At 41.3% G+C, this 12231-nt stretch overlaps 1 protein-coding gene across 3 annotated transcripts in view; it reads right to left on the bottom strand.

The window, feature by feature from the left end:
- Positions 1–12231, bottom strand: part of dst (dystonin) — a 99880-nt gene that overhangs the window by 42654 nt on the left and 44995 nt on the right. For 2 of the 3 annotated variants that reach the window (XM_075477996.1, XM_075478014.1), the window contains 8 exons: positions 7557–7703; positions 6323–6411; positions 6128–6236; positions 1425–5522; positions 1146–1292; positions 788–1003; positions 556–699; positions 226–462 (listed from right to left, as the gene is read on the bottom strand). In XM_075477996.1, coding sequence (XP_075334111.1) covers positions 226–462; positions 556–699; positions 788–1003; positions 1146–1292; positions 1425–5522; positions 6128–6236; positions 6323–6411; positions 7557–7703 — 5187 coding nt within the window. The remainder of the gene's footprint in view (positions 1–225; positions 463–555; positions 700–787; positions 1004–1145; positions 1293–1424; positions 5523–6127; positions 6237–6322; positions 6412–7556; positions 7704–12231) is intronic. The other variant, XM_075478006.1, reaches the window with a different exon arrangement.

Raw genomic sequence — 12231 nt, 5'->3', positions numbered from 1 at the left:
TTTACAAAAGAAACGCTGAAAACGCCAAACTCTTAGCCAGTGTAAATTCAGAATATTGAAATTGTTGAAGCATTTGCTCATTCTGTGTGTCACTGCTGTGTTGTGTTATGTTGTCCTTACTCATTTCTATGAAACAAATAGTTCAAATTCTTTGCAAATCACAGCATCTTTTTTTTGTTTTTTTTTGGTACCGGGGTTTTGTTTATAACATATCCACAGACAGACCTTCTCCTGGTTTTCTCTCTCTGTGGTGTCCAGGAGGACATCTAAAGCACTCCTGTGCACAATGAGCCTTTCTGTGTGGTCTCTGAATGCTCGCTGCGTGGTGGTGAGGAACTTGAGGAGGTAGCTGCTCTGAGCTGGACTCAGAAACTGAGTGTGCTCAGAAATGAAGCACTGGACATCAAATGTGACATCCTCTAACTTGAGCCTGGCTTCTTTTAGCAGACTGTTCTCAGTGTCCTGGAATGAGAAAATATGTAAATATGCTTTGAAATATTTTTCTCTACTTGATCACTGTATCTCTGCTCATTTTTTCTTTTACTTTAAAGATACCTTGTTGTGTTGACTCAAATGCTTCAGTCTGTCCACGTTACATGTGTTCAAATCCACATCCAACATCTTAGAGTTATCTTGTATCAGGCCTGAAAGTTCATTAAGATCACTGAGATGTTTCTGGTATGCTGACTCCAAGTGTGCCTGAAATCACAGTTCGAGTTGTTAAAGAGGTTGATGTAGCTGCTGCATCATTCTTTGTTATTATCTTATCAATTATTGGAACACAAACCTTTCCCACATCCATTGCTTGGATCAGGGAGCTACTCCTTTCTGCACACATCTGGGAGACAGCAGTAAAATTTGGCTCCAACTGCAGATATGTGGAGGCTAAATCTTGTTGGATTTGTACAGGAATGTGCTCATCGGGAGAGTTTAAGAGCTGTTTGGCTTTCTCCATATCTGAAGTTAGAACACCCTCCAGTCTAGAAAGTTCAGACTCTAAAGACTGAATAAAAGATAAATTTGGTCAGAAATGACAGAGTATATTAGAAAAATAAAAATAAAGGAAACGAGGAATACGTCAAAAGCTGAGAACATACATTATAGTTTAATTTTACCCCAATTGATTTCAGGTGTTTATATCTAACCTGGCATTCCTCTGTTTGCATCTGCAGTTCTTCCATGTTGTTGCCCACAGGTGTTTGCATTAAAATATCTTTTCTGACATCTTCTAAAACATCAGCATGATCTTGCAGTCTCCCAACATACTCCAAGTAATCCTGGATGGTGAAAATCTGTGGGAAAATAAAACACGGTCCAAAAGTGGAACAGACGTTATGCATGTCATAAATTGTGCAATAAGGATGACTTAAAACTGATTTAAAAAAATCTTTGACTCTGTCTTCTTTGCAGGCATTATCAGACACCTGTCTCGATGGTTGGCGAGGCAAAGCAGCATCTTCTGCCGCCTCGTCATCTTCTCCCTCTGAGCTCTCCTCCTTTATGCTTTCCAGCGTGTGCCGTCGATCCTCCTGGGAGTCAGCCCCCAGAGCAGTGCTCAGAGTGTCCATCATTTCCTGAAGCACTGAAAAGTCTTGGCTTGAGGAAACAGCCTTAAAAAGCTGCTGGAGTTGCAGCTGGATATTTGGAGCATCAGCCTCCACTGTATTTTCACTGACTTTTTCCTCTTGGCATTTCACCTCTGACTTTGCTGTGTTTGTACTATTTGCAGTGAGGGTGTTTCGCTTCAGCATATCCATCAGTGGACCTATGGGACTGCTCTCCATAAGTCCATGAGGTGTGTTACTCTCATGAAAACTTTCTCCATCTAAAGCCTGAGGATCAGTACTCTCAGTATCTTGGCTTTGTTCCTTTTGCAAATCAATGACATTAGCATTCTTTGTGATAATTTCCTCCTGGTCATCAACAAGAGTCTTTACAGCATAAGAAAACATGGATGGAGGTGAAGATGGAATAGTAGATGCAACGTCTGACAGGAAATCAGTGACTACACAGTAATGCTCAGTAACACACTCATCTAATCTCTTTCCCTCTGGTTGACCATGAGATCCAAAGTTTTCTCCCATTCTAGTTTCAGGTTGCCCCAAGTTACTGTCTGAAGATGAAAAGGGTGGATTTAGATCTGACGCATTTCCTTTAACATAGTCTTTCTCTAGTTTTGGCACACAGATCTGCTCAGCATCATTTTTGACTTTAAAAGTATGATCATGTTGCCTCTCTGGGGAAAGTCTCTCAGTGTGTAACTCACCATCACCTCCACAACTATTGTTTGAGTTTATCAAATCTTTATTTGTCAGTTCTGAATCTATATCAAATTCTGCATCGCAGCTCCCGTGACCAACAGTATTTGTTGCATTCATGTCACTAGAAACAGCAGCAGGTGAGTGAGAGGAGGAGTCAATTTGTTGTGGAAGTCTTTCACAAACTGATGCACTCTGAGCATTTTTACAGCAGCTGAGCTCAGACTCAGTAATGAAATCACTTTGGGAATCATGCGCTGCTTGCAGAGGTGATGCATTTCTGCTGCCATCTTCTGCATTGTTTATGCTAATACAACCATTAAATCTAGAAACAGAGATGAGGGAACTTTCAACTAAATCCTTGGGTGATGAGTAAGCTTCACTCTGAGCTGGCTCGCTGTCCAAATGTGAGTCAACAGCACTTGCGTCATTCTCCAATTTAGTTTCCCCACACAAATCACTGTGCAATGATAAAGATGTGCCTGATTCACTCTCACCAACTGCATAAAACCCCTTTTGATAATCATATCTCGTACTGAAAAGACCATCAGTGGGTTGGCTGTTAGATTTACAAGAGTGAGACGCAAATGCAATATGTTGAGACTCGCTTTTTGGCTCGGTATTGATGCTGGAAGCTCCGTCGCTCAGACTAGATGAACCTGACTCTGTGGTTTCAGCTGTGTTTTCTATCACATTACTGCATACATCAGCTCCACCTGTCAGCTGTCCATTGATTAAGACATGTGAGTAACCGTCTTCGCCTGAAGGAGGAGCACACTCTGCTGTAACCTGACTCCGGGAGAAGGGTGAGATCATTGTAAGCTCATGAACACTATCTGAGGGGACAGAATGATGCACACAATTACTCAATATTTCCACATTAACACCCTCATCTTCATATTCTATGCCTTTGTTATTAGGCTCATCACCGACTAAATCAAGAACCATGACAGCAACCCTCCTTTCAGTCGGCTGCTGCATGTCTCCAGCTCCACGCTTACCAATTAAACCCACACTGGGATCTTCAAATGTGCAACAAATGGAGCCTTCTTTTTGATAAATGCTGGTTTGGGGATCAAAGTTAATATGTTTATCTAATCCAGTCTGCAATGACTCACTGATAATAATATTGCAATCAGACCTCAAAAAGCTGTGCTCTGTCTGTTTTAGACCAAACTTAGTGTCCTCCTCCTCTCCTAAGATACTTATTTTTTCATCTGACTGTAGGTCATGCAACTCCAGTACTGTCTGTTCATCTATTAGCCCCTTATTAAGAGCTTCCTCCAGGTCATAGTGCCTGCCAGAGGTGACATCTAAAATGCCCCCTTCCTCCATTTGGGCTTTCAGATGTTGAATAGCATGTTCATGCTCATTTTCACACTCCATCCCACCAACGGAGCGTAAAAGCTCAGCTTTAATGTCTACATTTTTGGATTCTTTGCGCAGTGACTCAGCATTAGGGTTTGGTGGAACACGATCACAAGAATTCACTGAGGATTCAGAATCAATCGTAGTCAATGGTGAGCCAATGCTTCTGCTTTTAACAGACCATGTTGTGGAAAGGTCTGAAATCTCTAAAGATGCTGGAATGTCAAGGTGTTCACTGACATCATCTCTAGCCTCAAGTTGTAAACTATTTGCACATGTTTTTTCTTCATCTTCATCTGACTTTGTCCAGTTGCTGCTGGTTTCGTCCACTACAACAGGCTCTATGGTACTCAAATCAATGCCATCGCCCACAAAAAGCTCCTTGACAGGATCTTGTTTTACAGCCTCCACATTTATGAGGTTTTTTTCAGTGAAGGTCTTTTTTCTATCATCCAAAGAAGGACAATGAAGAGGCCCGAGTGTATGCTGTGAGCTTTCAGCAAAGGTAAATCCGCCGCTGATAATGGAAACAAAATCATGGGAATCAGAGGTGTGCTGCGTGTTTTTCACGATGTCCTCTGTTTCCTCATTAATATGCAATGATATCGTTACATCTCCGTGCTCTGAAGAATTACTGGGATTGAGAGTGGAGTGAGGGAAATTTTGAGAAAACATTGGGTCTTCAAAAAAAGCTTGAGTCATTTCAGTTAACTGACTGTCGAGTATCAAAACCCTCTGAGCTGATTTTGGATCAATGTAACTGTTGATCATCAGGTACGATATGAATAACTGCCCTGCCTCTGCGGGAGTGGGGAGGTTCACTTCTGAATCACCTGTCGCATGCCATCCATCAACTGCCCTTTTTTTATATGTGAGCCAAGATGAGAACATTTCACTGAGGCGATCAACATCAGGAATCACATCAGGAATTTCTACAGATTTCAGAAGCTCAGCTGTGTAAGTGTCAATCAGACCATTTTCAACAGCAGTAGTGATATCTACAACTTCAGAACTTTCTGGAATGTAAAATGCTGCTATTTTTCCTTTATTACTCAACAGTCTGCTGATAAACTCACTGGTTATTTGTTGATCATACTGGAATGAGGTGGACACAGTTTCCCCAGAATGAGGCAACACAATCCCCATAAACTGCTGCTGAAGTCCCAGCACAATAAGTGAGCTGCTGGAGCTCATCAAATCACACTGAACAGCTGCATCCATCCTCAGCCCATCCTCACCTGGAATATCCCCAACACACGCTACAATTTTTTCATCTTCTTTGGCGTCACCGACACCCATCTGACCACCTAACAGCCTTGACGTGGTCTCCTGATCACCTAAACCATCACACACAGACCTCAGAGTGTTAACATTCCTCTCTGATGTCAGTGATTTATTTCTACTGAGGCACTTTAATATCAGGGTATTAACCTCATAAGGTTCAACCTGCTCTGTAGGCTCTGAGGGTGACAAACATTCCATAGTGCTCGGATTCATCACATCCTGATAGCACTTTTGCCTCTGTAGAATCTGTACATAGACAGAAGCAGGAATTAAACCACACTGAAATGCCTTCTCCAGGGTCAATGTGTCTCCTGTGTAGCACACATTCACTCCATCTCTGACTTGATTGGCCTCTATCATCTTGATGACCAGATCCTCACAAGTGGATGCTTCCCTAGCTGCTGCCATATCGGACAGGGACACAGAGGAGATATGTGAAGTTTGTATGCATTTGCTTGCTTCATAATCTGGAAACTGGTTCAGTTTGGATGTGTGCATGTGATTTTGTTTTAGAGCATCATCCCAGTCTGGATGGACATGAGGCTCAGACAGAGAGAGGGCCTCTGGGAGACTGACCCAAGTGGTTTCAGTCCCATGACTGGTTTTGAAATCCTGCAGAAAAACAAAAGCAGAATAAGTTACTTCACTGGCTTGGACTACAAAAGATGTATTCTTAATGTTGAATTTGCAATCAAAATATTCAAAAGTGAGACAAAATCTGTACTCACCACTACACAAACAGGGGTATGTTAAAAACACTGTGTGCAGAAGAGCAAGACTGCAACAGGGTTGCAACGGGAGAGCAAAACAACACATTTAAAGCTATCATGCATCTGGGACTGCAGTGTCCAGCATCTTGCAGAAAGAGTGTAGTTAGTCACGTTGCACACTGTAAGGTTATACATCACATCTGCTGTCGTGTGGAACTCTAAGAGAGCTTGGGCACATTGATGAAGATTGACTTTCAGACTAAAGCTAGCAAAGTTCAGCATGTTTACAGCATACTTGAGTTTTCTGGGGTTCAGCTGCACAAGTCACTAACGATCACATATCAGGGAGTAAATATGAGAGATGCAAGAGAAAACTGCTCACACTGTTCTCGAGAAAAGAGGGTAATGGTTAGTCATGCATTTGAACATCAGGTGGCACTGTTATCCAATGCATTATAAGACACAAATGCAATACACTGGGTAAAACCAAATCGCCTGGAGTCCAACCTCGTCTGCAGAGGTTGTCTGATCTGAGCACTGCTGGGAGAGTTCGCTGTAAGCCTGACTGAGAGCCTTCAGCTGCTCCTGGATCTTCTCTTTGTCCTCTTCTGTCATCCTGTGAGACACGATACAAAGAATGCAGCTCTGAGTTTGAACAGTGGACTAGATATTTTGCATGCAGCCCAGAGGAGTGACACTTACTTGTCACTGTGTTTGTTGAGCATCATTTGTGTGGACCTGAGTGCTTCTGCAATTTGCTCCTTTTTCGTGACCATTTCCTCAACCGACACCTATAACACCAACCGGTGACATGATAATAGTTTATAAGAGCTGAGATGATTCTGGCTTCATACGACCAGTTTGTGTAGTCTGATTATAGTAAACAGGCACATAAAACCCACAAATACACATGCACGCAAAAGAGTTATTCAAAAAAAATGAACCAAATACGTATTTCATCTGATTTATTTCTAAAAAAAAAAGTAAAAAACAAATATAGGCTATATACTCCAAACATCACTGACTGAATTAAAATACAAAGCTCTAACCAATATTATGCAATCCAACAAAGATGCTATGCAATAAACATAAGCTTTGGTTTGTGTTCACAATGTGTCAAACAGGACTTGATTCATTGCTAGGGTTCTTTTTCCAGCAAGTAATTAATGGCATTGTTATATTGGAGAAATCTGTGCCTACATATACTTTTTAACTCCTTTACATACACCTCAGAAACACTTTTTAGAGATTATTTCTCGATTTGACTGAATCTAGGCCGCCATAATTAAGCCGTAATCGTTGAATAAGACTTTCATTGTGTGCTAAACGTGTAACAAAAGCTAGTTACACAATGATATATATTTTTGTTATTTTATTAGTGACAAAAATGAAACTAAATGACTCTTATGATGCTCTTGGTGTTGATTTATTTGAAATGGACTATAATAAATGTATGAAGATAATATTTCACTGCTTCAAGGAACTCATCTCTTTTCTATTTTAATACATTGGTTCGACTGAATTGTGACACCCATAATAATCAAACTACCAGCTTTATTCTCCAACAGATTTTTTAAATACTATTCAAATTCCAGTTCAATATTTTTCTTTAGGCCACCTGATTTCTCAGTCGGACATATGTTTTAATATTTCAGTTCGCTGTGATTTGAGGGGAAGTGTTTGTGCAACTTATAGATCTGTTGTGTCAGCGAGTGGTGATGGTGATAAAACACATAAACAAATCCATATTAGTAAACAATATCATTCATTTGTAAGCCTAGTAAGCTATTTGCAACCCCCTGCATATAATTAACCATATAGGGATAAACTGAATCATGAAGTAAAGAGTATGTTTTTATTAGAAATGATACACCATAAACTCATACTATTAAAGTTGTCTCAGCAAAGACATATTGAATACACACACATGCATTACCTGGGGCTTATTTGAAGCATCTGTGTTGGCATTACTATCTTTCAGAGCATTCCCATCATTGCTCACGGTCCGTTTCACATCGGACATCCAGTGCAACAATTTGCTAACTTTATCACCATGCTCTCTCTTCTCCTCATCAATTGATCTCTAGAATTGAAACAGGCGGGTTTTTGAACAAGATTATTAACGTTGCTGCAAGAGTAGGAGGAAAGAACAGTATTAAAGTACGTTATTTATAATCAGGCAAAGAAAAAAAGAGAAAGACAATAAACAAAACTCGTGAAGAAAAACGAGCCGCATCGACTGCAGTTTTGAAATATGTGAATAAAAAACAATTAACAGTGAAGTTAGAGTAACATCAACAGGCAAACAGCCATTTTTTTCTGCAGGCTGTAGATAGACATATATTCATATATACATACAGACAGATGTTTATTTATATGCCCAAACATAATGAAATGTTGATTTGGCTCCAAAGCCGTGACTTTTTGTGGCCTCCAGTAACCTCAATCCAGTGTGACAGTCGAACACGCTTCTTTCGAGTGCTTCTTTGAATGTGATTCTTCTCTTGGTCTTTGGACAGGTAAGGCTCTTGGTGTGTAACTGCTCATCTTTGAGTACAGTAGCAGTAACTTTGTCAACGAGGCCACTCTGAATGACGTCTTCAAGTGAGACTCGGTCGTGAGTGACAGGATTTATCAGTCCTCCAGTCAGGAGCTGGAACTCAAGACAGCGCCAGCCGGCGTCCTTTGGGAGGAGATTTTCCTGAACAGCCTGGGGAATTGCCAAAGTCTTCCCAGTCTTAGGGTGAATGATGCCATTGAACGCCTGCTCAAACTGTTGGAGCTGTTGATTCAGTGCTTCGTCTACAAGACCTCTTTGGAGAGCCTCAGCGAGGGGAACTTTCTCCCCGGTGGAGGGGTCACAAAATCCTCCAGTGCAGGCCTGGGACTCTAACAATCGTAAGGTCGTGGCTCTATCAGTAAAGCCTTGCTGGAAGCCCTGAAGAACTGAAAGCCTCATTCTTCGAGTGACGTCCCAGAGGCCGGCAATGGTGCCGTTAACATCCTCAACTACAACCATCCTTGAAAATATGATGTCTGCAATTTCATAGATATTTAAAAGACCGCTGCGATAGCTTTTGAGCTCAGATGCTTCAAGAAACCTCTGACTCAGGGCAGACTCAAGACAAAGCTGTCGGCCACTTCTGGCATCGGTCATGACGTGACGTGCGCTTCCATCAGGGTCAACTATGGATTTTTCCTGCCATTCATTCTCCTGCTGTGACAGAAACAGATACGTCCTCTTGTCGATGTGTTTCCCCTTGAAGGCTTCGTATGCTGACATTTCAGATCCACAGCTGCTGTTTACAACTGACACTCTGTGAGGACTCATGGGAGATGTGTTTGTTAGGTGTCGGTCACCGAATGGGAAGAGAAACACACCGCCATCTATGTCATACAAGCACATCTTGAGTATTTCGGAGTAGTATGCCTTCTGTCCGCTGTCAGGGTTGTGGAAACCTTTGGGGTTACTCACTGGATCATACAGACTCTGCAAAGTCTCTTTGTTCAAAAGACCCTGATCTAAAGCAAGGTAAGCCGATACTCTGACACCGGTCTCTGGGTTTATTAGCCCTCCAGTAGCAACCTGGACCTCAAGGATCTTCTTGCCTTTGTATCTATCTAAAATCCTGTCCTCCATTGCCTGAAACAGGGAGAGTTTCTTGCCCTTAAAGATGTAGCCACTAACAGCTTTCTCGGCCTCCATCAGTTTATCTTTCAGACCTGCATCTATAATTCCCCTTTCCAGAGCCTCAGCAACTGGGTGCTTTTGTCCTGTGGCCAGATCTGTAAGAGTACCTGTTGCGGCCTGAGCCTCGAGAAACTCGAGAGCATAGGTCTTTGCAAGGAAGCCCTTTTCCGCAGCTTCTAGGAAGGACATCTTTTTCTTGCTGGAGTCCGCATAAACTCCAGCAACAGCAGTTGGTTTGTCATTGTGTTGAGCAAGCGAGGCGTGCACCTGCTCCATTGTGATGAGGCCCATTTCCAACTTTCGCAAAACCTCTCCATCCAAGAGCTTAAATTTGATCAAATATTGAATATTTGTACTCCTTTTAAATTCTGTGAGCTTTTGGGAAGTTGTCATGCTTAGTTTTCTGTCACATTCTGATGTATTGTTCTCTGATGTGTTTACAATTTCATGAACTTCTCTGATTTGATACGTTCTTGTTTTACTGAGGTTAGATTGATGTGACTGTTGGCCTGTTAGTCCACTTGGAGCCATGTATCCATGTGTTGTAACAGAAACGGGAAAATCAGATGACATTTTGTCCTTGTAAATCACATGCTGCTTGTCCTTCTGTTGGAGGGTGAGAGATTTAGAATAAGAGTCGCCGTCTTTGACTTGTTTAATTCCTTCACGAACGTTTCCTCTTTCCACTGATGCCATCTGTGAATATGACATTGGAAGAACTTTTAAGTTCAACATCTTTAGTGAGAAAATATAAAAGAATGCATCATATTCAAATATACTTTGTGAGTTAACAAGTTGAAATTGTGCTGTGGAAAACCTTAACTAACTTAATGCATACCTCTTTCATTTTGGGAATTTCTTCTTCCATGCTGAACTTTGCACCATTATTGACGGACGCCATTTTCTTCACCATGGGGACGTCTGCCTTGCTGTTTGTCACATACTGATGACTGGTTTTCATCTCTTTGACAGTGAATGTCGTAAGTGATTCCTGAAGGCTTTTCACCTCTCTGGCGTACAACTCTATTTGTTCCCGAAGAGCTTTTGCTTCATTTTCTTTCAGTGCCAGTTTGCGCTCACTATCTGCCAGCAGCTTTTCAAACTTTGTAGTCTCAATTGTTTGCTGATTGCAAAGGCTTTGCAGAGTGCTGATTTTTGAGGTGAGTGTGAGTTTAACTGTCTCAAGCTGTGCTATTTCTGACTTTGCTTTTGACAGCTCCTGCCCAAGTTTTGCTCTGTCTTCATGCAGTCCGTCCATTTTGATTTGAAGCTCTTGGTCCTTTTGTTGCTTCGATTCCACCGTGGTGTGATGCACTGTTTTTATCACTTTTGTGTCATCTTTGAAATACTTGTTGAGCATCTCAGCTAATTGAGCACCATGTGACTGCTGGCTTTCTTTTGTAATTTCAGACTGCAGCAAAATAATTTTTTTCTCTATTTCAGTTTGCACAAGTGACAGCTGCCTCTCATAGCCCTCTTTCTGGAGTTCCAGTTTACTCTTTAACTCCTCCAGCATCTTCTTGCACTTCTCTAGTTGTTCTTCCCTCTGCTGGGACCTCAGCTGAAGAGCAGAGTTTTCCTTTTGCTTTTGCTCTGTGTCTGTTTGTACCCTTTGCAGCTTATCTTTCAGCAGTCTGACTTCAGATCCCAGTGTGATGGTTTTCTCCAGAGCCTCAGATTTTTCCCTCTTCAGGATCGTGTTCTCATGTTGGAGATTTGATCTGGATCTGTCAGAACTGGACATCATTTCTTTGATGGTGAGATTATTTTTCTGAAGCTCAGTCTCAAGCTGTACGATTTTGGATTCTTTTGATTTTCTGTCTTTGGTCTCCTGAGTCAATTCGTCCTTGGTTCTTTGAAGAGAAGAACTTATCTCGGAAAGTTTTAGATTCAAGCTCTCTACTTTTCTTTCTGCTGCGGTCTTGTCACTCTGAAGAGTGAATATTTCCTGCTTTAACATTTCTGTCTGTTTGTCTGAGCTGCTTGTTAAACCTTTAAAACTGTGCTTGTGTTTAAAAAGCTCTTCTTCTAATGCTTTGACTTGTCTGAGATGTTTCTGACTCTCATCAGATTCTTTTTGCAGCTCTGCCTTTTTTTTCTTTAGCATCTCGTTCAAATCGTTGATTTCAGCTTTTTGCATGTGGATCTTCTGATTTGATACGTTCTTCTCTGTGAAAAGTGACTTCAGTTCAGATTTTAGACTTGTTATTTCTTCCTCGTAATGTGTGCTGTTTGAATTGAGGGTTTTAATCTTTTGCTCCAGGTCAGTCATTTTCTTTGCCTCTTCGTTGTAATCTTGCAGCTTCATTTGAAGCTCATAGGTGGTTTGGGATTTCTTATTTAGTTCTTCCTCGATAATTCTGATTTGTGATTTGGTACTCTCTACCTGAGACTTGAAGATTTTGATTTGCTGATCCTTGCTCTCAATTTCCATTGTCACCTGATCCAGTTTAGCTTTTACGTTCTTCAGATTCTGCTCCATCTTTAAATTGATCTGTTTCTGATCATCTATCTTTCTCTGCAACTGAGAAGCAACTATCTCACTTTTTTGGAGTTCTGCCTCGAGCTTTTTACATTTGAGCTCCAGCGTATGTTCAGATCTTTTCACAACAAGGTTTTCTTCCTTAGATGTTTGTAAATGTTGTTTCCAGCTCCCTACCTCTCTCTTTAATGACTTGATCTTTTGTTCATAAAGTGATCTCTCTTTTTCCAGTGACTCCATTTGGATCTGAAAACCCCTAATATCACTGTCAGATGAGACATTCATCCTAGTCAGCTCATTGCATTTAAACATCAGCTGATCTATCGCTGACTGTTTGGTAGCCAACTCTTCCTCTAAGTTGTTAATCTTGTAGCTGTTTTCCTGCTCAATAGAGATCTTCTTCTGCAGCTCGCCTTGGGTGATCTTCAACTGCTCTTT

The sequence above is a fragment of the Odontesthes bonariensis genome, chromosome 2 (assembly GCF_027942865.1).
Source record: "Odontesthes bonariensis isolate fOdoBon6 chromosome 2, fOdoBon6.hap1, whole genome shotgun sequence".
Classification (NCBI taxonomy): domain Eukaryota; kingdom Metazoa; phylum Chordata; class Actinopteri; order Atheriniformes; family Atherinopsidae; genus Odontesthes; species Odontesthes bonariensis.
This window is presented reverse-complemented; position numbering and strand designations above follow the sequence as displayed.